Raw genomic sequence first — 22,737 nt, 5'->3', positions numbered from 1 at the left:
ATCGCTGGTCTCAAGTTCTTGTTTCCACTCGTGTTTCTAAGTGTCCCCGAACATGGAGAGAAAGGTGTCTTATTGAATTAATAGCACCCCCTGGCGGTTTTCAAGTAACATTGCACACAGTCAATAAGACTTATAATGAACTGCATTTGGAAATAATATGACTTAATAAATAATTCGATTTTTAATTAGAGGTTGTAAAATAGATCAGAAAAGAAACAGTAGTTACAAGAACATAGCTTCAATTGTTTTTCCACCTCCACCATTACCTGAAATATTCTGTAGGTGTTTCATAAGATATCTCACAATTTGCAAAATGTAATTAGCATTTATTGAAAATGAAAATTTGCATTTACATTGGTTAAAGGTACACATAAATAAAGATAAAATAAAAGCATATACAACACAGATAGTGTTAACATTCCACATACGCTTCAATTTACATTCTATTACATTTTACTTGGTGTGTTCAGAGACACCAGAGGTGCAAGTCTCACGTTAAGCTCCACTGCTTTGGGTTTAGCATGAGGAACCTGTCTCAAAAGCACTATACATGGTGGTTCATGTATCTGCGTGCACTGGAGCATTGTGTCTACTGGCCACAGCGGTCAGAAAAACACAAATTCTAGTCTGTTTTTACAGATTTTAAGCAAAATTATCTTCCCCAAAATGATGGTCGGTTGAAGTAGACAACCTGTACTGTACTAGCCATATGCTAGGTATGCGCACATTACCTACAATATGGCTAGTGAATGATAATTTTTTAACCCTGATCATGAGCAGCTAGTGTAAAAGGACGCATATTTTACCTTTACTGGCTTTTAAAACGTAATTACTGGCAACTTTTAGACACAGATTCACAGTCACAAACAAACAATTGTGCAGCTTCTGCTACAAACAGGCATAAACTTTTTTCCTCTACAATGTCAGTGTGCAGCTTACACTTCAATGTGTGTCAGATGTGCTCGCTACACTGTAAACTAGACGTGTGAGAAGACAATGGGAGATTCTTCGAATTATTTCTGTCAGTGTTTGTGAGGGTCTTCCTGTGACTTAAGACACTAAAAGTTGAGGCGTAAACATTCCAACAGGAAGAGAAAAAGGAATAATGAGCAAATATGAAGTCAGTGGTTGATGTATACAGTATACAGAACCGAGAAGACCCCTCCCCATAATGAAAAGGCTGTAGAGTAGAGTTTCTAACCCTGATTACACAACACTGTACACAAGAAAAATCAAGTGGCTGCAGGGTGAATGTTTCCCGAAACCCAGCTAAGACCAAAGTGGTTCACTAAAATCTTCAAGACATAAAAATGACTGTAAGAATACTACAGTACAATATTCCCTATCTCAACCAAAACCAACAAAAATATCATACATATCTACAAAAGCTGACAATAAGTTTCTACATTACAATTACTATTCACATTCTTTAGGCAATCCCGACCCCCAAAACGTCTGAGGGGGCCTCACAGTAAGTTAAGAACTCCTGATTAAAAGGCCAGAAATCATTCAACTTGGCTCCAGAGCATGTACGTGTTAAAAGGTTTTTACATCCATTTCAATCCTAAAATATATACACGAAAACATTCTGTGATGGCCCTGCAAGGCCTCAAGTCACAGACTGGTTGTGCCTGACAGCCAGGTCCCTTTAAAAGCCTGTTTCAATCAGGCACTTGAGCACAAATTACACGTTTAGTGTACTGCGGTGTTGTGCCCGATCTCTGCCTGCTTACAGGTGTGTGAACAGACAAAAACTGGTCATTATGGGAATTTTAAACTGGTGGTTCTCTAACTTAAGGTCACCTTAACCATCGTGGCTGTGAGAAACAGCATCCACCAAATCCTTCCACCTCCCGAAAAGCAGAGTGTCTGAGCGGCCCTGCTGTGCTGTCGCTGACAGGAGTCGAAACGGTGCTGCCGTCAGGCGTTGATGCCTTCACAGCTGCCGGCGCAGCGCTCGCCTGTCCCTCCACATGGCGCGCACCTCTCTGATGAGCAAGGGAGCGATGAACACAATGCTGCCCCCTGTCTGCGAAGTGAAGACACAAGAAGCAAAGTCACACAAGGGTTTCGTTCATGGAAAGTTACATATAATTAGATGCTGTGGTTTCTGTGGGTGAGGATACACCCGCTCATTATTTACACCTGCGCTTTTCCTACTGTGACATGTCAGAATGTCTACATTAAAAAAGTCCTCTTGTGATTCAGGATGTCATCTTACCATGACGACGAAGAAGTAGAACACAGACATCCAGCCCAACTTGCTCTCGATCAGGGACACCAAGTACTAGAGGAAGACGGAGACACAAACTGAGTCTAATATATGCACTATGACAGCGGCAATGCAAAGCTAAAACCGGCTGCCTGACACTATAGGAAGTGTTAAAATGTTTTTAGCTGGCGAACAACAGGCTTATGTTGACACTCAGATGCACACTTGTTGTCAAATTTGTACGACTGCATTTGAGAAAATGTCACTATTTCAAAATGCAATCATAGCTAAAAACAGTTTTGTTTACATATTTAGGTCACTGACGACTCGTCTGCCACGACTTACAGTAAAAATAAGTTGATTTGCGTCTCATAGCTTTCAGGTTTACAGTTAACATGGAGCAGCTGTTGCTGTGTGGACGTTATGTGCTTTGGAAAACCTGTAACTGAAAGCTAGCGATGACATAAAAACAGACATGGCATGACAAAATGATCAGTGCTTTTTACTAGCTGAGCTCTGACTGTGGTAAAGCACATGCCCACATAACCACATGTGTCAACCTTATCCCGGCAGAGCAAATGAAAAACAAACTTTTATGTCCTTTATTCTGTAATTTAATCCCGTCTATTCCTGCTGTTGATGTGTTTCATGCGTTTTTTGTGCAGCGACTTCTTGTTCACCTGTCCCCCAGCAGCTCCTATGCTCCCAGTTCCGTCCACGATGCCAGTGACAGTAGCCAGAGCCTCCTGACTCCCCCTCAGAGCCTCCTGTCTGCCCAGGTCAGCAGATATGGCGGAGCTGATCATGTTACACGGACCGCCAATGAAGAAGCCAGTGACAGCCAACAGCACTGCGTTTATCACCTGGTCGTTAGGTGAGTCTGAAGGATGGAGAAAGAAAATCAGGTTTTGGTTGATTTAATTACTAAAAAGTCAGAATGCAGAAGCTTTATGTGTCAGAGTACAGAGGTTGACATTGACTGATCACATCGAAGAACACCTTGATTAATGACTGAAACAAGGATTTAATTCCGATTGGTTTTCTGTTGATCGATTAAGCAACTAAACGTGTCAATGCTTTACTCACGGCTGTATCCCACCAGGGCTGCCATCGCCAGCGCCAGACTGGCGGCCAGCACCGGGGATCTCTTTCCCATGAAGTCGGATATCAAACCCTGAACTGTCCCTCCTGATGCACAGAAAGAAAAGGACACAATGAGAAGAATAAGCCGACATCCAAACTCTACAGACGTTCATGTATAAAGGGGAGAGAGGAGGAGAGAAGCTCGCTGGACAAACTCATTTATATTATTTTACATGACAAAATTCATAATTTCAAGTGAGTTTAAATGCATTTGGAAAAAAAAAAGTCTTGACACAGACATGCTCTGGTCTAACATCCAAAGAAAGGTGATGTGTTCATTCCGTCTTAGTTATTAACTGTACCAGAACCAGTGTCCCTTGAAAAAAGGGATCATTTTAACAACTCAAAACATGAAATCAAACCCACGATGCTTAAATCTGCCTGCTACTCACCGATGATTCCTCCGACATCATACCACACAGACAGCCGGTCGGCCTCGGCCTCCTTCCACCTGTAGTTGTTGCTCAGGTAGAAGGGAAGCCAGAAGAAGAAGGAGTAGTTGACCAGCTTCAGACACGCATAAGCCAGAGAATACTGCAGCACAAACAGGGACAGAGTCAACATGGTGCGGAAACTGTGTTTGTATTGTTTCATCTCCATTTGTGGTGGAGCGCTCGGTGAAATGTTGTGAATAAATCTGTCTCGACTCGTTGGAGACGTGGACTCACGGGCAGCACTCCAGGCAGACAGAAGGCCTGGCAGAAGCCGATGGCTCGAGGAGGTTCGGCCGGAGGTTCGTCCGGCCGCTGAACTGACTGGTACCGCCTGCCATACCCCTCCACCTCCGCCTCATCCTCCTCGTCGCTCATCAGAGGCCGGTGGCTGTCTGTGTCCGTCTCCACCGGGCTGAGTCCAGTCTCGGACTCCAAGCTCAAACCTGACGCGCACATTCAAGCAATCAGACACGTCACTGTTTCCATTTCAGATTCTCATCCTAAGTGTGACACAGGTTTAAAATGGCTAAGATTTCATCACATTGTTTGTTTGGGATGCACCTTGATGCATTTCAAATACAAGAACAAGCTTTTCTAACATGTTCCTTGAGTCCTTACCGACTTCCTTTGGGGAGGTAAGTAGGCCGAAGAACACCACCACCCCACCAGCAAACTGCACCACTGAGGTCACCAGAAAGGCATACTGCACATGGGGACATACGGTACACCATGTTAGCATTCAGGAGCTGAGAATTATTAACACAAGCTATCAATAATGTATGTGTGTGTGTGTGTGTGTGTGTGTGTGTGTGTGTCTCACCTCATATCCATACTTGAGCACACTAGAAGCCAGGAAGGCGCCCAGGATGTTGCCTACAGAGGCACAAGCACTCCACAGGCCAAACACAAAGCCCCGGCTGGAAAACAAGCATGAAGTTCAATTATTAAAAGATAGAAATACAGCAGTATTTTTAAAAATTCCTTCAGCTCCATTTCCAGATAATGTGTCTCCTAAAGGAACAACGTGTGACCGCTAACTGCTGCTCACTTCGCTTTAAACATTTCAAACTAAAATTCTGCCAACCTTTAAAAATATAAAGATTTTAAGATAACGCTTTGCTTAATGTAACAAAACCGACTACATTTCATTAAACGCAACCTCGCAGACAGCCCAGTGACTTGCTATTTCTACATTCAGCACATTATGTTTACAAGACCTGCCAGTGAGAGAAACTGTAAATGGCGTCTATGTTTCGGCAGCAGCACCAATGAATGGCCGTCATTGTGCCGGTGTGAGTGTTTCCGTGTGTGGGCGTGTATCATAAAGCTCGGCCTGACAGACACGAATTTGACTAAATATTTCTAGGCTGAAAAGATGTTGCAGCCGTGGTCCCGGACATAAAGTTCAAATTGGACGAATGCGGGTTTTGTAAACGGAGGAGTGGCGCACGCACCCCGTCTTGCCGAACCAGTTGCCCATGACGGCCACCACGCAGGGCCAGACGGCCGACTGCAGGAGGCCGTTCAGCACCCACAGGCCGCAGTACAGATAGATGTTGTAGAAGTGGAGCCATTCGGTGACGGTGCCAAACACAAACTCCTGCCAACACAAAGACAGCCGCAGTTGTATTCCAACACATCATATGAATACAGTGCATTGAAAACAAACGTTACCTGATATTTACTATTGCTTGATGTGGAAATAAAATACATTAATGCCATCGATGACTCCAGTAATTACAACTCAAGTCACTCACCACTGCAGCAGAGCCACACAGGCCGAAGCAGAGCACGTAGCGGAGGTTCACTCTGTCCCCAATGACGCCGCTGAGATACAGGCCCTGTGTGGACACAACAAATCTTAATTAATCATCCAGTCAGCCAGCCCGTTACATGACTTCTGTTTAATTTGCATCATTCTATCATGAAATTTAGACCGCTATATTCTCAATGTTGCTGCTGCCAGAGGCCGCCATCCCTGAATGAACGGAAGCAACGGCAGTGAGCTTCTCTCCCCGGTCCTACTTGGCGCACTGTGAATGCATGCCACCGTCAGCCGGTTCTGCCAATTTCTGTGGCGGCCGTCGCTTCTCTGGGAAGCTTGTTAAACACAGAAAATCGTGTTCTCCACTCACCACCGCGTACGAGAAGAGGAAGATGGAGTCCAGGGCTCCCAGGAACAGAGTGGCCTGCTTTTCGTCTGCGAACAGATGATTGTCCTCCCATGTCTGGGACAGTCGGAGAGAACGCAGTTAATCATGTGCAACTGGGATTTAAATGTCACAGACGCATTCGATTTCTAACAGCCAACTTATATGACTTTCTCAGGGTCCTGAACAGTTTTGTTGGAAAAAATCATTATGGGAGCTTTCACTGGATCACCCTGCTCCACTTGCAAAGCTGACACTGGTTTTACAGAAACATGTCAGCATCTGTGTGGCAGACAGATTCCACTGTACTCCATCACATTCTGCTCTGTCCCGCTGGTGTTCAGTACCTTGCGAGGGGAGAGAGTGTCATTCTGGACCAATGGTGTCCACTGGGCTGAGATGCTCACTTTCACATTACTGAATGTCTTCCTGGACGCATGCAGCAACACATAGCTGAGGAGACAGAAAACGGGTTTACTCAGCAAGCAAAGGCAGCAGAAACTTCACAGAGATATATTTCAACTATCAATGAAGAAAGAAAAGGTCAAAGTTCATACTTTAGCTGAACACTTGTTTAATGTGCTGGAAAAAATATTCTTATGTTGTTCGATGTCAGTTTCGGTGCTAATTGTTTAAAAAATGGCAACAAATTACATAATAATACCAGAAGATATGGGCTATCAATAGTCCTTGAAAAGTTCTTGTTAGGTATCCTGGGCGACATAACGTCATATACGACATGCAGAAGGTCAAATTCCAAAGTAGCAGCAGTTCAATTCTGCTGAAAGAATTTACAGGAAACACTGGAACGCAACACCTTTATCAAAGAAACAGGAAGCACAGGCCCAAATCTTCTGTTGAGCAGCAGTATTCACTGTGTGCCACTACCTGCTGCAGGCGGCACTTTGTTTTGATCCTGATAGGAGTGTTGTGACACGGCTGCAGACGTGTGATACCACGTCACACGTATTTACAGGATTAAGAGCCCTAGAGCAAACATACGGCATTACATGTTCCAGGTGGCCTTAACTATGATTTATATCCTGTTGTGAAACACTGCTGGACATTCTCTATTTCCTGTTCAAGTTACCTGAATTTATTTGCAGGGTTTGATGCATGTAGAAATGAAATATTTTCCTTTTTCTTTAAACCATCACAACAAGAAAATATTACAATTCATGTTCACTACTTTCAAGACTTTTTCAATCTGTGTAGCAACCCTGTCTATTGGAAATCAGTACTTACTGTCCATGTTATCTTGACCACGTCTGACCTGGGTTAACCTTGCCCCATAAACCCTTCACATGTGTTTCTGCCGTAGCTACACTCCACTATTTTCTTATAGATCTTCTTTCTCAAAGCAAATGTTGAAAACAAAAGCCATTAAAAATCAACACAAAAGTCATACTACACAGTTCACACACCAGTCTCACCCTCACTGGTTTCCAGTTACTCTGAGGCTCATGTAGAAACTAACCCAGCAGTATATTTACAATGCTATCAGGTTTGAGGAGGTCTTTTAAGGTGGGATGGGTCGAGATTACCTAAAGAAGGTGAGAAGGAAGGCAACCAGATGATGATGCGTGTACTGTGACAGGCAGCCACAGCACGAGGGAGGCATCACAGGGGCAGCCGGAGGGAGGAAGAGGAGGTGGAGAATGAGGAAGGATGTGGTGGTGGAGGTCTTCAGGGGGGACAGCAACAGGACAGGGAGGGGGCTCAGCTATAGTCTCCCACTATGCCAGGCGGGGCAAGCACATCACAAGGGGAACAACAAAGAAGCCTGAAAAGTAAACTAATGTTTAGTATTGATTGGAGGAAAACAGCTTACGACATAGTAACAGCAGAAATAGAATATCAGTCCTTGACTTACTAAGTGAGAACACAAATGGTATTGTTCATGAACAAGAGAAAATTGAAAGGTTTTCCACAAAGTGTGCAAACATGCAGAGATCACATAAATAGAAACCCACGTGGCCTCGGCTACCACCACACATCCCGGCTTTACAGCCAACCAAGCAGTGTCCGTGTGATGTCCAAAGGTTTAAGGGTGAATGCTGCTTTCAAAGGAAACACTGTTTGAGTTCACCCAAGATTGTGATGACCAGGTGAATATCATTTTACCTGATTTTACCAGGCCTGGATGATTCCTGTGCTGTGACAGGCAATACTATCTTGTTGACAGTATCCATCTCCTCTGTGTAAGAGACGAGTATGAATATATGCATCTGGGATGAATGCTGGGGTGTGCTCTGGTACCTGCAGGTGTCAATGGGCCCAGTGTGTACTGACTGCCTCTGAAACCATTACACCTCCCCCACCTTCAGCTGTAACCATGCGTCGCCTCATGTTGTTTACATAGGACTTTACCATCTAAGAACTAGGGATGAGCCAGTCCAACTCTTTCAGTCCTGATACTGAGTACCAAACTGAAACCAGTGCTGATTCTTCTCATGCTTTTGAAAGGAAAACATGAAAGAAGAAATTCCTGTGGTGCAGAAATCTGACACAGTGGCTGAATGGATGAACTGATTATATAGATAATAATACATACATACTAATAAGCATTTTTGACATTAAAAAAGAAACTGTATTTAATTCGAATCACTAACGTCATGGCTGATAGATACCCAGTCTGCTTAAAAAGGTCAGTATCTGTACCAACACTTCCTCTTTCTTCTTTTTCTTATGATGTGGTAAAAATATTTTTCACTGTTCCTGTATCTCTACAGTGCTGGTAATAATAAATAACAATAATAATCAATGGTATAATCCTGATGTGTATTCTTGCAAAGACAGGGTGTTGGATTCTTTGAAAAAAAAAAGGTGTTGCACTCGTTGAGGAGGCTTTATTCTGACAACAATTCTTTCAGGAAACGCCTCACTTTCATTTCCTCTATAAATCTCTTATTAAGCAGCTCATGGTTTTTCACATGATTGATACTCCACCCAGAAAGTCCAGGCTACCTGCCACGCAACATTTTCTGCATCTGCTTGTGCACACTGTCTGCCCTGGTTGGGTCCAAGTTAAATGCAATATAAAACATTGATTCATACCTCGGGCAAAGACAATTAGCCATGAGACCAGATCCTTCCAACAAGGACAAAATGACCAGGTTTTAAAAGTGTTTGCAATCACAAAAACAAAGTTTGCCCTCATACTCCAAGCTGATTGTCACCTTCAGTATTTGTCCTCAGCCTCTTATCAGCTAAAACAGACTGATGAAGGCAGACTGCTACCTGCAAACATGATCTGACAAATACGACGTGCCAGCATGTCTTTGTGTGGTTCTCAAACCCCTGCAGATGCAGAAACAGACAGGTGGGACTCTCATACTGTAGGCTGTATACAGCACACCACACTGAAAGGGAAAATGCGAGCAGGACGAGCTCGAATGACACTATCAATTTTCTGTCGATTACAGAACAGACGGGCTCCAGTTTGAGCCTCTCGCTGCTTTGTGACTTTTGACTTTAAAGCAGTGATTCAGCTTGTTCGTTGGCGGACCACTCATCTATTATTAACCACACACAACGTATAGTCAGTTGAATCGATTTTAGCAATCGTTTTGTTGTTCTCAGAGGAAGAATTTGCCACTTCTACACAACAGTTTCTGCCCATCTCAGCCTCACTGAGTGACAACGCACATACTGTATGACAGTCACTTGGTGACAGAGCTTTTACCTACACAGCCAGTTCCGGGTCCGTTCCACCTTTAAAGTAAGAAGAAATGTCTCCCAACAAACAGCAGTTTGAAACGCCGAAGAAACAAGAACTCAGTGCGTGTTCTTACCTGTCCGCTCGAATAACCGGTGGCTCGTTAGCTCTTGGTGTGGCGACAATCGGTGTTTACTGTGGATTCCTGTGACTCGGACGTCGCTGCCCGCCGGGCGCAGCGGCGCGCTGCTGCCACCAGCAGGACAGGAGTGGAATGACAGGCGCAAAGGCCCAGAGTGGACGGTGACAGGGGACACTGCTGAGTAAACAGCTGTTCAGCTTTCACCTGTCGCTGTGCCACTTGCGGGGTAGAGCCGAATTATCATTGGTTGCAGGCAGATTCCTACATAGTTCAAATCTGCACCGCCAAAAAGACTTTTCAACACTGCAGTTCACACTCGGACAGTGCGACAGGGATCCAGCACCGATCTCGCTCAGCACTCGAATTATTCTGGTAAGCCCTTAATAACGATATGCAGTTACTCTGTTTTTTTATATGGATATGGTTCTCTCTCTCTCTCTCTCTCTCTCTCTCTCTCTATATATATATATATATATATATATATATATATATTTGTGTGTGTGTTTGTTTGTTTAAACTGTGAGTCCACATTTAAGGGGTGTTGTAAGCTACATGGTTCTATAAGACATATAAGACCAGAATTTCCACAACCATGTAGTTTATATATTAAAGAATCCAAAGATTCAAAGGTCTGGAGTATTATTTGCAGTGAAGTGCACTGAAAATGCATGTTTGGCGTGAAAATAATGATTAGGAAATAGAAATAAAAGGATTATATACGCACAAAAAAGATTTTTATTTTGCAACCTTTGAAATGGATTGAATACATTATGAACATTATAACCAAGGTTAAACAAAGTATTACACTGCATCCTTTCTGTACTGATTTATGGAACAGAGCTTCTGAAATTTTAGGATATTAGCATATTAGGCCATGGGAGTTCATTTGTATCATAACAGTGAAAAAGCATGTAGTTTTAGAAGCCCCTTGTCATTTATTTTTTCACTTGCAGTTTGTAAATCTCACTGGGACTCTCTTATTCATTACTGTATGGAAGTAAAGGTACACCATAGGGCAAGGAGGGCGGGATGACGTGCTACAGCTGCATTAACAACTGTAGCTCAGGAGCAGCTGTGAGGTGAATTCCAACAAACTTCAGATTTGGAGGGAAATAATGTCGTACAACGCCACCTGTCCCGTGTGTTAGTAATTCCCCTGCAGCCAGTGGGCAAGATCATTTAAGTAGTTTCAGTCAGCAAGAGTCGTTCATTCATTCTGCATAACACCTTCCTAATTCTGTGAGCTGTGCGGGAGACAGCCAGCAGATAGAGATGCACATGAAGAGAGAGAGGGAGAGAGCGAGAGGGAGAGAGAGAGAGAGGAAGTCATATCCAGGGTGTGTGTGGGCAGAGAAAGAGTGAATGAAAGTTAGAGAGTCAGGGACGAGGGACAGGGAAAGGAGTGCACAGTAGTTTGATGTAAGACCCTTGTCTCTCTATTCTCATTCAATGAAACAACTGGCAACTCACATCAAGGCTTAAATCAAGATAGAAGAAAACGACTGCAGACTATTCAACCTGGACATACACCACACCACGGTGGTTTGGAGGTTATAAAAATGGATACTGTTATAGCAGCATCGGTTGCACTTTGCTCCCACTTTACTAACGAATGCATGGAAACTGTACGACAGAAGGAGGTAAGATTTAATTTAGCATATCTACTATACAAAATGTGACGCATACAGTGGGATATAAAAACAGGCTGTTATGTCTCATTGGCTTGTCTGTGACTCGAGGTACAAAAGATGTGGTTTATTTATTTTGTTTAAAAAACAATAATAATGCCTTGTTTGGGAAATCATCTGGAAATATGTATTTCCAAAAAGAAACCTCTTGCATAATTCAAACTGCCTGTTTTGATTAACTATGCAGCTCTGGGTGGTGTGCTATCTTTACAACACAGTAACTATGTATCTGAATGCCTTGTTTCCCAGCTAATCAGCCATAGCCTACGTCTTTAAGGGCTGAATGCAGTCCCTCTGCTCACGCACACTGTCATTTGGACTACATCAACTAAACAAATGATGACAACAACCTCAGAGCTGGGAAATGACCAAACACTATCTTAGAGGCCACTGAACTTTGAAACATTGGCCTTAGAGATGAAAGTATGAGGATCAAGAGGAGGACAGCGGAGCATTTTAGTCGCCTTGCGGGTCAAAGGTCGGTCTCCTGTGAGGAGAGAGCGGCAGAATAAGGAGCACGCAACAATGCACTGCAGGAAAGTAATGGCAGAGAAGAGTGATTCAATCATGCAAGAGCTCCCTAATGACTGCTGAAATGTTGGTTTGTGTGATGAACTGCTCTGGGAGTTGCACTGAGTCCCCGGCTGTCGTGCTTTTCCTTGAGTTTGCCCAGCTGGCCTCTGAATACTGTAAATTTCCAGCTGTAAATGAATGGTCACCCTGCATACAATGTCAACGTCACCAAGGATCTTTATACTGATGGGCTGCATGACATGAAAAAAAAAAAAATCTTCAAGTGTGTGCAGAGATATTCAGTCTCATGGAAAAAGCCTGCTACTAGTTATCAATAAAAATGTTCGTATTCAAACTCAGAGCTCAGGAATGCTCAGACAAATCAAATGATGGCTAAAGATGATTTCCTCTCTCTGTCTTAGGGGTACAGTGATCATGGAGGCCACTAAGATAATGACAACCAGGCCGGACTGCATCTACTCCACTGTCAACAGGTTTGTATCAGAAGAGTTTTATCAGTGAACATTTTCCCAATAGGAAACAGACATTTTCCTCACAAATTCCTCCTGAGCTTGAGAAAGAAGCCACACAGTGCAAGTTGTCCTTTGCTCATCACATCCATTAAGGAAAAGTCAGAAAAGGTCTTTCAACTCAGGCCTTCCCATTTCCTCTGGTTTATTTATTAAAACATAACGGTTTGATGAAATGGGCGCCGGGCCAAGTATGTGTTTATTTAGTGAGGCCAATGAGAAGAAGATGCTCGGTCATAGGGTTGTCATCTGGCATTTACTCTCAGGCTGAATTTTCCCACTGTCGCCAGAAAAAGACCAAGTGTCCCTGAACTGGCCGTCACTATGACCGTACTGGAAAGTTCAGGAAACTCGCAGTCGCAGTCAGAGCCTGTTGTCGGCATGTTATTGCATTTTTTAGATTGAAGTCAGGGAATCAGTGATGCAGTTACATTTAGAAAGATGTGGGGGAGGCTGGGGACAATCGTAACATCTCAAAATGCACCTATCAGAAATGAGACAGAACCTTGAAACTCATTATGCACATAGTCTGTCTGTTGAAGGACATACTGATGTCTCACACTTGTCAAAGAAATTTTCTTAGTTTGTAAGTATCAACATTTTTTTTTCCATCTATTTTCCATATAGTGTATTAACCTTTAATGTTTATGAATTTAAAGGTTCTAGTTGTATAAGAGTTGATATCCTTCTCAGACGTTACCTTTGTTGTTTCTAGTCAGCAGGATACTTGTCATGGGTGGGGCTGTTGGGGGCAATTCTAATGCTGTGTTACAATTGTCCCTGACACCATCAGAATTGTGTCTGGTGTAGTGACAACATCAATATAGTCAATGTATACATCTCTCAGTGGCAGCAAGTGTTGTTCAGATGCTAACTGACTCAGGTTGGTGGGATCAGCATCACACTAATTTGTAATCTTATTTGGTTACTTATTATGCTAAATGCCCCTGGTTGGAAATCGTTGGTATATAACGTGGTCACCGTGTTAGCAAGTTCACATTTAAAATTTCCTTTTTTCATTTTGGTCATGTTTTGAGATGTTTGATATTATGATTTTATGTTAATTTGTAACTTTGTAAAACTCAGAATGTGTTTTTTCTTTGTTAATTTAGGCTGAAGAAGGGCTGTCGTGGTGAGATAAGTGGTTTCCCTATTGCTTCATTGGAAAACAAGGGAGCTACGCAAAGAAGAGAGGGGGCACCAAAACTCCCCTTTGCCCCATTAGACAACCTGAGCAACAAGAGGGAAGAATCACCCGTGATGGCTCACAGAAGGCCGACCTTTGACTCTCACAGCAATGAGAGCAAACTACCCAGATCCAATGGAGGCAACATCAAGGACAAGATTTCTCTGTGGGAGGGGAAGGAACCCACTCATTCACCCGTTACCTCAGGTCCTTTGGGCCAGTGCGCCAGCGTAAAAAGGACAGAATCCCTGACAAAAAGCAACAGTAAGACTACTGAAGAGCAGAATGCAGAGTGCTGCAGGACCATAGCCTATATGGAAAAAGAAAATCTTGGGAAAGCAAATGGGGATTCAAGACCTTGTTCACCTGCTGAAGCTGGGAAACAGCAAAGAGGGACGCTCAGGGGTAGCAAATCCAGTGAGAACCGAAAGGGAGAGGATTGCAGTAGAGTTGTCCACAAGGAAAAGCAGGATCATGAGAAAGAGAATGTGGAAAAACTTCAGGCTTCGAGGCCTTGTTCGCCTGCGGTGGCGGGACAGCAGCAGGTGGGGACGTTGAGGAAAAGCAATGACAGGAGAACGGGCGAACAAACCAACCCGGAGAAGAGAGCTGTGTTCACTCTGTTCAAAAAGCTGGAGGCTATGGGGGACAACCACGGGAAAACTCCTACAGAGCTCGGAAACTACTTCAGCCCACCGAGCAAGGACAAATGGACGGAGGTGAAGAAGAAAGAGTCTGAAGTCATTGGTCAAACTAGTGCAGTGACATCCAGAGGGACCAAAGACGGAACGCGGCACCAGGAGAATGTGTACACAGAGCCAGGGGCGCCCCCCATCAACCCAGTCCCCAAACCCCAACGCACCTTCCAACATCCAGCTACCGTCTCCAGCGGGAAGAGTGGGAGGCAGGGGAGAGGGCAGAGGAACCTCCCCCCGCTGCCCTCCGACTCTACAAAAACTTCCTCAAAACCTCCCTCTGGTGTCTACGGGAGACCCCGGGGTGAGAGAGTCCGAAACAACATCAACAGGTATGGGGAGAAGAAAATTTTAAGACTTGATGTCACACTATCTGGACGAGCGAGCGACCATATTGAACGGATTCATTCATACTTTAGAAGCACATATATACTAATTTCACCTCTTCTGTTTACTATGAAAGGAAATCCTTTGAGTTTGAAGACTTCACAGGGTCAACTAGTCCGCTCCTCTCTCCTGCATTGTCTGAACATCACTACGAGGACATCCTCGGTCAGTCACCTCTGCTATCTACCACCGATTTTAGTCTGAAAGAAATACCTTAAACTTTGCTAACTGATGAGAACATTGCGACCAATCTCATGTTAAGTAAATATGAAGCTACATCCAGCAGCCAGTTAGCTTAGCTTGTCCCATGAAGCACCTCTGAAACCTTGACCACACGTATACGGATATTTGTGTAAGGCGCATGTGTCTGAAGCAGCGATGGCAGACAGCTGGTTAGCTTACATTTGGCTAGCTCTGCTAGGCCATGTGCTGGAAAGGTGTTAACTGATAACAAATGAATAAAGAATTAGCTGCTATTGTTTGTGTTTTTAAGTTACTACCACCAAAGGAAAATTAGCTTACTATGCATGCTCAGAATGTTCTTCTCTGGTTTTTGACATATAATTTATGTAGACTTTATCGCCACCTACTGGCCCGGCATGCTTTCTTGGAATTGTTTTTGCATTCCTGTGTGTTCGGAAATATTTGAAAAAAAAAAAACCAACAACTATAAAATATATCCGTATATGTGTGGTCAAGGCCTAAAGCTCACTCATTAACAGAATTGTTTGTTTAATCAATTAAGTGTAAGAATGATCACTTGTAGTTTAAAGGCAGGTTATGTGACTGTTTCCTGGCTATGGGCAGTGCCTGTCTGGAGTTCCTTCTGATTACCTGATAACTATTTATCAGACAGATATGAGAATCTAACTATTGCCAAAAATGGGAAAAGGATTGTTTTATAAATTGGCAAACTTGACCGATATTTTCTAAAATGAGTGTGCTACCACATGAATTGAGTGTTGTTTCTGATGTTTCTCCACTTCTTCATGAACATGCATGTTGCAGAAAATGGTCAATATGTTATCTACAAATATTGAATATTAGTACTGGCAGCTTTAACATCAAAATGTCAGCATAGCCTTCAGAAACCAGTATCATCTGAACTCTGAGACTTCTTAATTTTGCCTATGAAGTGCATGAACTTGAACTTGTGTTGAACGTTGCCATCTTTGGTGTCCCTGCAGACTCGTCCAAAGAGAACCCATATGAGGACATAGAGTTGGAGAGTCAGTGCTCCCAGCAGTCTTTGCCCTCCTCTCCTGGCGCTGACAGTACCAAGGTTCCTGCACAAGCCAAGCATAATACTTGACAATGGCAGCACCTCTTTGATGAATGATTATGAAAATGGAAAAAAATAATGTTTCTGTGTACAGACTTCAAGGCCTGGCTTCTTCAGGCAGAATTCAGCCAGGAGCTTCAAGCTGCTGGACCTGCGGAGAACCAACCAGCCAACCCACAGCACCGGCAGCGGCGGGGTTTCATCTCCACCCCAGCTCAGCCCGCCCTCCACTCCCACTGGGTCTGAACACTCTTCTTGGCTGCCCGGGGATCCCTACAGCCGCACCTGTCGCAGGATACCAACAGTGTGTTATTTTATAGCTGTATATGTACTTCAACATCCCTGAACTAGGGCAGGTTTTATCGTACAACACTAATGCTTACCAGCCCCTTCAACCGAAATCAAGTGTGGCTGGCAGGTCACACTGTCGATGACAAAATATGATTAATCAGTGTTTTATTCTCATCACTGAGGAAAGATATTTCTTCACACTGAGTCAGAGCTTTTTTCCAACAGGTTGTACTGCGAATTAACAGCATATTTGAGGCTCGGATCGGGAAGAAACATCTACGGAGGATCTATCATTACGCTGAGACAAGCTCGGGGAGAGGTGATGATATTGAAATGATAGTCATCGAGACAAAATTCAACTTTATTTCACGTTTTTTTTTCTGATGCCTTTAATGCAAATGTGGAGTTTTGGCTTAACACACATGACTTTTTTTTGCAGTAACAGATGAGAACAGTGATTCTGAGAGTGAAGCTGAAGAAAGAGCAAAAGGTAGCTGACCACAGAACACCTCCTTTTGTATTTAAGTATTTAGATCTTTTGACATCTTCAATTTTCAAGCACATCTGACTTTCCTCTTTTCCAGCCCATCGTCAGCGTCTCGTGTCGGTCCAGTCCATACTGAGCCAGCCAAGGCAGGCTCAAGTCCACTACAACGGCAACAAAAGCTCTCTGGAACAGGAGCTCCACCAGCGTCAGCTCTTTGAGTATTTTCTAGTTGTGTCACTGCAGAAGTCGAAGGCTGGTGCCCACTATCTGCCAGAGGTCACGCAGCAGTTCCCCCCAAAGGTCAGGACCAGAGGAGTGCTTGAATCCTTGCTTCTTGTTTGTTGTCATTTTGCCTTAAAGGGGCAACCGATGGATTTTACACCTTATGTTCAGTGAACTCTTCGTGTGGAGTGCTTCTCAGCATGTGAAAACAGTTGTATAACATCCTCTGTAGCTCCAGGGGGAGTTTTCTAAAGTCAGGAAAAACCCTGATGAGGTCATCCTTAATTATCCCAACTTGGGCTTTAAGCTTTAAATTTTTAACAGAAAGCCTGAACTACAAATTGGGCAAGCGGGATTTAAAAGAGGTGGGGATTCAGGAGGCAGGAAAAGTCTAATGAAAGAAGATATCAAGTTGTATTATGGGAAACGTAAACTCCAGTCTCTGTTGCATCCATTTTGACCATCTGTTTCTGGTGAGTCCACAGACTTTATGGAAGTGCAAGACCAAATCCCTCAATTACCCCTTTAATCCTTTGGACCAAATCTTTTACTCCAGACAGACAAAAGTCAAACTTAAATAATCTTAAAATTGTTAAGCAATAAAAACAAACGTTTACCTGCTGAATGTGAATACATATGCATGGAATGAAAAAGCATGAAAGTAGCAAAAATTGATGCTTTTGTGGCGTTGCAGCTGGAGCGGAGCTTCAAGTTCATGAGGGAGACTGAGGACCAGCTGAGGATCATTCCTCAGTTCTGTTTCCCCGATGCAAAGGACTGGGCGCCAGTGGAGCGCTACCCAAGGTGAGAGTGTAAAAATGAGCTTAATGCCACTCAAACTGAAGATAATTGATACACTTGACTACTGACGCGGACTGACGATGTATGGGTACATCCATTTAGGCTTTCCACAAAAATAATAAATGTAGTATTATCTATGTGTATTTTTCATATGTACAATCAAAATATGCTAATGACATGTTTGTTTGTGTATTTGTCGTGGGTAATCCCTCATAGCGAGATGTTCGCTTTTGTTTTGACTGGAGAGGATGGGAGCAGGAGGTTCGGATACTGCCGGCGATTACTGGTAAATACAAACGAGTGGAATAAATAAGTGCACTGCTACTGAACAGGAAGTGGCTAAATACCACGGTGACGGCTGAGTAAATAAGCGTGCCGAAATAGTCGGCGTGCCTGTGGGAAAACAGTCCATCTCAGAGTCTGGGAGGAAGTGTGTGTGACTGGGAAAGTGTGTATGTGTGTGACTTTGCATGTTTCTGTCTATGTATTTCTGTAGTACAGTATGTGTGTGTTTCAGCGCTGTTGACGTGTGCATTAGTGTGTTTCATTTTTGAAAGTTCAAATTTCTCAAGCTCCAAAAAGGTTTTTTGGAGATTTTCACTCTTCTTTGACGTTATTTTCTCAGCCCAGTGGAAAAGGCAAACGCCTACCAGAGGTCTACTGTATTGTTAGTCACCTCGGCTGTTTCAACCTGTTCTCTAAGGTAAACAAGTCCTTCTGGTCCCCTACGATTACGATTACGTTACTGATATTAAAGTCATTAAGCAGATGTATAAGGTGCGTGTGTGTGTGTGTGTGTGTGTGTGTGCGTGTGCGTGTGTATTTGCTTGGACTGTAGGTGCTGGATGAGGTGGAGCGGCGGAGGGCTTTGTCTCCGGCCCTTGTGCAGCCTTTTATGAGAGCCATCATGGAGGCTCAGTTTCCAGCCCCGGGCAGGACCATCACCATTAAAACTTTCCTCCCCGGCTCAGGCACCGAGGTAAGAGGCACTGGAGGCCATCTGGAGCAAACACTGAAACTGGAGCTTCCACAAATATTCAAATTCAGATAATAGAGTTAGTAACAGAAAAGCACATAACCTGTAAAAAAGATGTTTGATACGTATGTCCATTAGAATATGAAGTTACAGTAGCCTACTATCATCTCTACTGTAATAATACAACTTTATTCTTTATATCAACTTTGTGGCAGCAATAATCTGTAAAGGGAGGAAGTGGTGAGATTTAGTGATGCACTAAACACTCATTTAGCTGCAGTGAGTGACACATTTTTGGCAGGTTATATGAATACATATGCTCCATGTAATGGTTCAGCCACTCAGTTTTCTTCAATATTAAAACATGATCTGAAAAAACTTTAAAAAAAGCAAAAACACTGTAAATGGATGGAGTTCTAGCAGCTCTACTAGTTCTTTAGACTGTAAAACTAATTAAAGGTCAATTAAGGTCATAGTTTAATTAATGTCCACTTAAAGGCCATACACTTCTCTTCTATTCATGGTGTTCTACAGCTGTGTTATTTATCTTTTATCCGTCTTATTCCCAGGTGATGGAGCTCTGCCGACCCTCTGACTCCCGCCTGGAGCACGTGGACTTCGAGTGTCTGTTCTCCTGTCTGAGTCTGCGGCTGCTCCTCCGGGTGTTTGGCTCTCTGCTGTTGGAGCGAAGGGTCATCTTCACCGCTGACAAGCTCAGGTTGGTCCCTTCAGTGGAGCAATATATATCCGGCAGCCTTTCTCCACACACAGGACTCTGTAGCTCCCCTCTGTGTGACAGCTCATTTGGTGGCTCTTGAAATATGAGGTTGCACTGAACATCCTTCTTCCACTGTTTATGTAATTATGGAGCTGGCAGATATTAGGTACAAGCATCAGGGATGTTTTCATTATGAAGTTATAGGAAATGCGGGTGGTCCAGACCCACAGTTTTAAATAAATTTAAGGCAGGCCCAGTTTTATTCAGGGAACATACCAGAGAGATATTTTGAGGCCAATCTGTTAAATTGTTGTGTGCCGGGGCCAGTTTGTTTGTTCTGCAGGAGAAAGCCAGTGGGAGTCAGAAAGCGCGGTCACACTAGTAGATGACTGGAATGCAAAGCTGAGTGACGTAAATGAAAGAAGTATGTGGCTTTGCTTTCCTCTCTGGGAAGCATTGTTACTTTAGGGGATATTCACAGTGGGATTAGAAGGTATTTGAGATTATAGCACCCTCATGTGGTGAGAATGAGTAAGTCCCTCACTTCCTGCATCTTTCTCTGCTCTTCTCTAACTCTCATCCAGGGGGGAAAAGAAAAGCAAAAATCAATTAAACAAGCTTAATATGGAATTAAAAGCATTTCCCGATGTGCTCATAATGATTTAATAAAATCACCTACTAATATCTCCACTCTTTTCCTCTGTGTCCCTTCTTGCAGTACTCTGTCCCAGTGCTGCCATGCTGTTGTGGCGCTACTTTACCCCTTTGTATGGCAGCACACTTACATCCCTGTGCTGCCCTCGGCTATGCTCGACATCGTCTGCACGCCGACCCCGTTCATCGTCGGCCTGCTGTCCAGTTCCCTGCCTCAGCTCACTGAGCTGCCCCTGGAGGAGGTCAGAGAGGCGCTCATTGTTAGCCATTAATGGTGAAACTTGAGCCATCTAAAGAAGTCCAGCACTTCAATGTAAAATGTTAGACATGACAGTAATTCAGGCTTTTTATGCACAGGTTCTGGTTGTGGATCTTGGAAACAGTCGGTTTCTCAGACAGGTGGGTCATGCGTTGAGTCTGGTTTGACTGTTTTTTATGGGTCTGTATGAATTGTATGGATGTGGAACAAATTATTTCATTCTCAGCATACCCACAAGTGGATTTTCTGTCCTGGTTTGCCACATTTAGTTGGACGATGAAGACTCCATCCTGCCGTCTAAGCTCCAATCAGCCCTGGAGAACGTTCTGGAGAGGAGACGAGAGCTTGCTAATGAGAGAGGAGGAGACACACCCAGTGGTGAGGCCAGGAACAACCTTGTGGTTGTATGTTTGTATGTATGTCACAATGTTCGTCCTCTTCTCTTCAGACTCTGGCCATCTTAGCACCGTTGTGTCCGAGGCCTTTGTCCGTTTCTTTGTGGAGCTGGTGGGCCACTATCAACTCTTCATCACCGGAGAACGGGAAGACGGCTACTCCTCCTCTTCCTCCTCCCCGGTCCCCTGCTCCTTCCAGCGCGAGGGCTTTCGTAAAGCGATCCCATCCAAGACTGTGCGCCGCTTCCTGGAGGTCTTCATGGAGACCCAGATGTTTGGCTGGTTCATCCAGGAGAGAGAGCTCCACAGGCAGGCCCTGAGAGGTAACGAGCTGCGGTGAAAAGAAGAGGTTCAGCTGCCGGGAGGCGACCCAGTGATTCACGATTCTCTCTCTTTCCTCAGGACTGTTTGAAGTGAGGGTGCAGGAGTATCTAGACTCCATCCATGAGAATGAACACCGGAGGGTTAACAGGTTCCTCAAAGGCTTGGGTAAGGTTGTTCCTGAGTGATTCTTAGCCAGACGTTCTTTGTTTTTTGTTCTTTGAAGCACGTGGGCTCACTTTCACCTTTCTGTTCCTTTGCTCCAGGAAACAAAATGAAATTTCTCTCCAAGAAATAATGGCACAGTAATTGGACAAAAAGAGACAAAAAGAGAAGAAGAACAGAAAGAAGAATGCAGAAATCCAACAAAAAGAAATGATCATTTGCGTGCTTTATGAGAAACGCTCATTCATGGATTCCTCATCTGTGTCTGTTTGAGACTGAGGGTTTTGCACAAGGACTTGTAACTGGATGGCTGTGGTGGATCACCAAAGGAAAATCCTGCTGTATTTCATATAAATAAAGAAACATAGGACTGTAGAATCACAGAAACTTTTAAGAGGTTCCTGGTTAGTTTGTTTTTAAATTATATTCTTCAGCATTCATGAGCACAAATAACACAATGTGTAAAAATAAAATTGGTCTCTGCTACATATGGCAAGCAAATTAAAGGGAATACCTAAATAAATTAGTAATTACTGTGAATGCTTCTATACATGGCTCAAGGGGTCACCGAATGGTTTGAAAATTAGTTGAATTAGAAGCTACGCAGTTTGGTGGTCACCCTTAGTGTGCACTGTGAGTTGACTGAAAGGTTCACAGTCATAGTGTGTTCTGGATCCACTAGGGGGCAGTAGTATATTTTCTCTGATGACATGATCTTGATACTGATAGTGACTGACCAGAAACGACACAGATTTGCTTCACCGCTCTTTAATGCTTCAGTTTTCTGTTAGTCAAAACAGTGACAACATCACAAGTGCTTGACTCTTTGACAAGTAAATAAACATGCTCTGTTTGCTGTTTTGAAGCGGTGAGTTCATGTCATGGCTCTTTCCATTGAAACCAGAGCCCAGGTCTCATAAATGACTATGTTACACGTTCAGAGTTTGGATGTTAAACTTTGTAAGTCTCTTTCCTCGCCATCCACCAATTTGCAGATTATGAATGATGAGATTGCTCTATGGTAAAAAACCATAATGAACGTAGTGACACTGCGCGCATTTTACAATACGAGTTTTGTTGCACACTGGAAAAATCCTGAGAAAAAATCAAAGCCAAGTGAATTGTGTTCACTCAGCATTTGTGTGCCAGTTTTGCACAGTGAGTAATCCGCATACCACCCGTTTGCTAACCATTCACTGCTGTGTTTGTGTGTTCGAAGTTATTTGGCCTTTTTTACTACAAAGAGCCTCGGTTCAGAGTTGGTGGCAGCTTTACTATTTCAGTCTCTGAGTCATGGAAACAAAGCAGATCTTTAGCCCGTGAAGAGGAAAGCACATCTTTGTCAGCATGAAAACACAACACAGGTGCAGAGCAGAGCATAGTAGGGTATTGTCTGAGGACTGGTGTGCTTCGGTCCGCGCATGCTGA

At 43.6% G+C, this 22,737-nt stretch overlaps 2 protein-coding genes across 3 annotated transcripts; one reads left to right on the top strand and one right to left on the bottom strand.

Annotated features, from left to right (window-relative positions):
- Nucleotides 1–305: 305 nt before the first annotated feature.
- slc37a3 (solute carrier family 37 member 3) lies at nt 306–9,827 on the bottom strand. Of its 2 annotated transcripts, none has more exons than XM_041963749.1 (14): nt 9,734–9,827; nt 7,484–7,722; nt 6,287–6,392; nt 5,925–6,017; nt 5,547–5,630; nt 5,244–5,389; nt 4,610–4,706; nt 4,408–4,492; nt 4,024–4,232; nt 3,748–3,889; nt 3,299–3,400; nt 2,893–3,092; nt 2,222–2,287; nt 306–2,029 (listed from the first exon to the last, which is right to left on the bottom strand). In XM_041963749.1, exons 2-14 carry the CDS (start codon nt 7,558–7,560, stop codon nt 1,937–1,939), a joined length of 1,500 nt encoding a protein of 499 aa, XP_041819683.1. In that variant the 5' UTR covers nt 7,561–7,722; nt 9,734–9,827; the 3' UTR covers nt 306–1,936. The 2 variants fall into 2 exon arrangements, with proteins under 2 accessions (XP_041819683.1, XP_041819684.1); XM_041963750.1 differs by lacking the exon at nt 9,734–9,827 and adding an exon at nt 9,625–9,722.
- Nucleotides 9,828–11,185: 1,358 nt separating this feature from the next.
- On the top strand, nt 11,186–22,011 carry LOC121625617 (DENN domain-containing protein 2A-like). Its single transcript, XM_041963770.1, has 20 exons — nt 11,186–11,379; nt 12,363–12,434; nt 13,583–14,683; nt 14,815–14,903; nt 15,926–16,020; nt 16,115–16,324; nt 16,537–16,630; nt 16,751–16,801; nt 16,896–17,098; nt 17,715–17,824; nt 18,038–18,107; nt 18,447–18,524; nt 18,660–18,800; nt 19,367–19,515; nt 20,234–20,411; nt 20,527–20,568; nt 20,698–20,806; nt 20,877–21,146; nt 21,226–21,312; nt 21,411–22,011. Exons 2-20 carry the CDS (start codon nt 12,376–12,378, stop codon nt 21,440–21,442), a joined length of 3,168 nt encoding a protein of 1,055 aa, XP_041819704.1. The 5' UTR covers nt 11,186–11,379; nt 12,363–12,375; the 3' UTR covers nt 21,443–22,011.
- The last annotated feature ends 726 nt before the right edge of the window (nt 22,012–22,737 follow it).

This window comes from Chelmon rostratus, chromosome 22 (genome assembly GCF_017976325.1).
Source record: "Chelmon rostratus isolate fCheRos1 chromosome 22, fCheRos1.pri, whole genome shotgun sequence".
NCBI classification, from domain to species: Eukaryota; Metazoa; Chordata; class Actinopteri; order Chaetodontiformes; family Chaetodontidae; genus Chelmon; species Chelmon rostratus.
Note: the sequence above shows the minus strand (reverse complement) of the source record. Positions and strands in the feature narration are given on the sequence as shown.

Bases quoted from the DNA above. Each gene is read 5' to 3' on its own strand.
- slc37a3 (XM_041963749.1), bottom strand. From the start codon at position 7,560: ATGCCTCCCTCGTGCTGTGGCTGCCTGTCACAGTACACGCATCATCAT. The intron at 5,631-5,924 runs GTGAGTGGAGAA...GTGTCCACACAG, and splicing joins TCCTCTTCTCGTACGCGGTG to GGCCTGTATCTCAGCGGCGT. The intron at 3,401-3,747 runs GTGAGTAGCAGG...TCTGTGCATCAG, and splicing joins TGATGTCGGAGGAATCATCG to GAGGGACAGTTCAGGGTTTG.
- LOC121625617 (XM_041963770.1), top strand. From the start codon at position 12,376: ATGGAGGCCACTAAGATAATGACAACCAGGCCGGACTGCATCTACTCC. The intron at 12,435-13,582 runs GTTTGTATCAGA...TTGTTAATTTAG, and splicing joins ATCTACTCCACTGTCAACAG to GCTGAAGAAGGGCTGTCGTG. The intron at 14,904-15,925 runs GTCAGTCACCTC...GTGTCCCTGCAG, and splicing joins TCACTACGAGGACATCCTCG to ACTCGTCCAAAGAGAACCCA.